Source organism: Lupinus angustifolius, chromosome LG18, assembly GCF_001865875.1.
Source record: "Lupinus angustifolius cultivar Tanjil chromosome LG18, LupAngTanjil_v1.0, whole genome shotgun sequence".
NCBI classification, from domain to species: Eukaryota; Viridiplantae; Streptophyta; class Magnoliopsida; order Fabales; family Fabaceae; genus Lupinus; species Lupinus angustifolius.
Genome location: NC_032026.1, coordinates 12,318,401 through 12,323,150, shown reverse-complemented (window position 1 = coordinate 12,323,150; position 4,750 = coordinate 12,318,401). Strand labels below are relative to the sequence as shown.

Sequence of the window (4,750 nt, the reverse complement as noted above, 5' to 3'; positions counted from 1 at the left end):
ATTTTTTATATGTAATGCGCACTTAGCTCAATAGGAATGCCCACAAAAATGGGTAAGCAGGATAAGCAAAAAACGCTAACCGAACATTTTTGTGGGGCATGTTTTCGGCCCCCCATTTTGCCATTACTTTTGCCTAGCCCTACCCATAAGTTATTATATGGTGAATACCCATAAGTTATTATGTGATTGTCCTTAATCATGTAATAATTATAGGTAGAGTCGACAATCTCATGGACACTCCATCAAGTTCTCAATTTTATTTATAAAATGTTACTTTGGAACTTTAATCCTACTAATACTTCGTAACATTTTATTATCATAAATCAAACTATTATTTGAGAAAATGATGAGTGCAGTGTAAAAGTTTTTTACATTGTCACTACATCATTCATTTTTATTTATTATTGACTATTAAATAAAAGTAATACAGATCAATGATAAATGATGCACTGACTATGTATAAATCTTTACACTGTCAGTGCATAGATATTACACTCTTATTATTTCTCGTTTAATTATTCCAATAAGAAAAACGATGTATACACTACAGTGTAAGAGATTTTTACACAGTTAATACATCGTGAAAGATTTTTACACAGTTAATACATCATTCACGATTCATTTTCAAATAAATAGTAAATGATGTAGAAACTATATATACACAGCCCATAGAAATTACATTCTTCCAACAATTTTACCACCTAATCAGATTCTTGGTGGTTGTTGGTTATACTACATCCCTTTTAGCATTCGACAGCCTGGCTAATAATTCATTGAACACATCGTCTGGGCCCAGCATGGTAACCCTAACATGATTTTGACCAGCACCGAATCGGTTCCCTTCTCTTACAAGGATGTTCAATTTTCTCAAATAACTCTTAGCATCTTCAATGCCTTCCTCACCTTTCAACCATGCAAAACCTGTACGGATGAAAAAAGCAGAGACATAAATATATTAATACACACTATATAAGCTATAAAAAGTATAAAAAAATTAAAAAAAAGTTACCAGGGTATGTTTCAGATGACTCATTAGTGAAGTTACAGAAGGCCTTAGGGTAATTGGCTGCAGTGAAAATCTTACTTTGTTCTATAGCTGCCCTTAACTTCTCCCACCTTTCCCTCATTCTGCGTTTTCCATATTGAAAGAAGAGCTCAGATTCTGCGGACCCGAAATTATTGTAAGAATCACAAAGCGCTCCAATGATCTTAACAAATCGAGTTTGTGAGTCTTTTGCCACCCCAATAGAGCTCAACTGAAGAAATCTGGTCATCTTCGTAGCAACTTCAACATCCTTCACAAGAGCCCACCTTCACAACAAAATTAAAAATTAACCATATATATAATAATGAATGTAATATTTGTACATTCTGAGTATAATGATTTATATATATTTAGTATATAATCATCAAATATTAATTTGTATTACTTTTATTTTAGAGTTAATAACACTTACAAATGAATGGTAAATAATACAATAACAATGTAAAAAACTATTATATTGTTGGTACATAGATATTTTTTTCATAAATAATAACATTTATATAATTGTAAAGTTACCAATCTACTCAACTTATAAACTCTAAATATTAATTGTAACCATAACCTAGCTTTGTAATTGGGTAGCACGTCTTATGCTTTTTTTATTGAACTCTTTGTTTAACAAAAAAACATTTGTGAACACTTTGATGCACATTATAATCATAAAACATATGTATGGATTTGATTCGTCTAAAAAATAATTTTTAAAATTATTTAATAACTTAATTTTTTTTATCTATCCTGTGACACATAGCAAGCTCATTCCTTACTATGTAGATTGTATGTAATAATATAAACTAAGATAAGTTGTAAGGTTAAGGTTAAGGGTGTGCAATTAGTGTACATGCATGTAGTATTGTTCTTCCAAATATGCATGATAATGTAAGAGATGTATGACTGACTCACCCAATACGAGAACCAGCATGACCAGTGGACTTGGAGAAAGTGAAAAGCATAATATCATGGTCAGCTTTGTGAGTAATGGGAGTGTACTGTGGCCAGTAATAGGCTAAGTCATGAATCAACTTTCCTTTAGCTTCAGATTTCACCACAGGTTCCTGAATAACCCCATCAGGGTTGTTTGGGGAACACACCAACTCTATGTAAGGTTCATTTTTATCATAGAGTGCAGCATCACCATCCCATTGAAACAGCCTTGAACTCAAAAATCTAATCTGATCTTGGTATTCCTGCAAATAAAGTATCACATTAATTTTTCAATTCCAATCAAAAGGAAATTAATTTAAAGAGTGTTTTATTTGTTTAGTTTTAGTAATATTATATATTATAAAAAAATTAGAACAATAAATTTTGTTCTAGTGTCAGTTATAAGGAAAAAACTTATTTTTTTTGGGTCTCAAATATTAATAAAATTAGTTACATTTTCATACAATTGCTTTTAATTAACAAAAAATTTCATATATTATTGAATAATAATCATGTTTTTATTAAATAAAAGTAACCAATTAGTTTTTAAATAATTTCTTTAATATGTTGAAATTATAGTCAGTTTTATTTATAGAAAATACTAGAAGAAGTACAATAAAAAATTAAGATTAAAATTAGTTAATAATCACATTATTATTTAAAAAAATCATCTTTATTTATTTTTTAATTTTAAATGTTCATATAAGATTTGATGATCAATATCAATTATTCTCATCTTTTCATAAATATATATATATATATATATATATATATATATTATTTACAATTATAAAAATGTCACTTTTTAATTAGTGTTATAAAGCACATGATAAATACAGTAAAATCTTGTTTTCAAGATTTAATTTCCTTCCTAAAATCTAACGATGATAGCGAACAATAAAAGTAAGATGCCTTTTTTAACTATAAATCTAAAATTAAACATAAAATCATACTTATATGTTTGGTTTTAATTGTCATAATTAAACATCTTGTTTAACTATAATGAAGTAATTATTTTAAAAACTGAACCCAAAGCAACAAAATTTTGTGGGCCCAAACTGTTATATATATAAAATTTAAAGAATCAAAATAGATTTTTGCTCTTAATTTTTATTTGTTTAATTTTTATTAATATTATATATATTATAACAATAAATTTGGGTCTAGTGGTAGTTATAAGGAAGAAAACATATTTGAGAAAACATATTAATAAACTTAGTTACATTTGCATACAATGGCTTTTAGTTAGCACAAATTTTCAAATACCACATGTAATAATTATAATGCTTAGTTTTTTATTAAATAAAAGTAATAAATTAGATTTTAAATAATTTCTTTAATGTGTGTGAAATTAGTTAATTTTTTTTATAGAAAAGACAAGAAGGGGTACATTAAGAGAATTAAGATTAGAAATTAGTTAATAATCATATTACTATTTAAAAAATTATGTTTATTTATTTTTTATCTTAAATATTGATATATAATTTAATAGTTTATATCAATTGTTCTCATTTTTTAAATTTTATATATTATTTATAAATATAAAAATGTCACTTTTTAATTAGTTCTGTGAATCACACAAGATTTCCTTCGTAAAACCTAAAAATGATATAGCAAACAACAAAAGTAAGATGACATTTTTTTAACTACAATTAAACATAAAGATCATACTGATACATTTGATATTAATTGTCATAATTAAACATCTTGTTTAACAATAATGAAGTAACTATTGTAACAGAATTGAATGTTTTAAATGGTTCCTTAGCTAAGCCTAAGATTATTAAAATCATGAGAAATATAAAAGACTTACAGAGTAATAAGGAGCCTGAGCCACCACATTGATGGGTTGAGGAGAATCAGAAGGACACAGAGCAAACAAAGCAGCCAGAAAGAGTTGTGAGGAACCAGTTCCCACCACTATATGCTTATCTTCAATCTCAGCATTTCCAACTACACTGTGTATCCTTTTAATAGCATCTTTAGTTTCTGGTAACATGAACCAACACACGTCGCTAGGGTTACTCATATAACTCATCAAATCATTTCCTTTGATCACCGTTGCATATTCATCACTCCTTTTCTTCCAATATGGTTCAAACACCACTGGGTCACCCCTGTTAATAATTAAAATCATAATAAAGTCAAAGACCATAATATAAAGAAAGGGACACTAAGTAAAAGAGAGTTATTACTGGTCAAGATTGATGATGGAGTTAGTGATGGGGGACAATATAATGCCATTGGAATCAGGAGAATAACTATCTTTAGCGACCACCATGGTTGTAACCTTATAATGTTGTTCTTGTTTTGTCGACAAAATCGAGGACTACTCACACTATCACAATTCAAAACCACTATTTAAATATCTTTCTTTGGCTGAGTTGATTATGAGCTATGGAGGTTATGACTTTATATATTGATATAGTTTTTAGGATAGTTATATATATATATATATATAATTTTTTTTGGTACTACCAAAGTTATCATCTCACATCACCCTTTAAGGATAAGGAACTAATCTCTTTCAGTTGCATGACTGTTGTTCCTAATAAGTAACGCTCTCATGAATAAAACCTTTAACATTTTGGTCATCTTAAAAATCTAGCAACATCACATGCTACTAAACTAACAACTTGTTCGTAAATTGAGTATTAATGAACTATATTTTTAATATTTAAATATGTAATTTAATAGACATAATTATTATTGATAATATTAGCTTTCAGCTCTTATATGATTTTCCTCATTTGTGAAAATGTGGAATTTAAAAAATCAAGA

The 4,750-nt window shown here is 27.7% G+C and overlaps 1 protein-coding gene across 1 annotated transcript; it reads right to left on the bottom strand.

The window, feature by feature from the left end:
- On the bottom strand, positions 671 to 4,327 carry LOC109332717 (tryptophan aminotransferase-related protein 1). Its single transcript, XM_019567735.1, has 5 exons — positions 4,165 to 4,327; positions 3,783 to 4,086; positions 1,949 to 2,232; positions 1,010 to 1,311; positions 671 to 921 (listed from the first exon to the last, which is right to left on the bottom strand). The coding sequence occupies exons 1-5, from the start codon at positions 4,248 to 4,250 to the stop codon at positions 728 to 730; spliced, it is 1,170 nt and encodes a 389-aa protein (XP_019423280.1). The 5' UTR covers positions 4,251 to 4,327; the 3' UTR covers positions 671 to 727.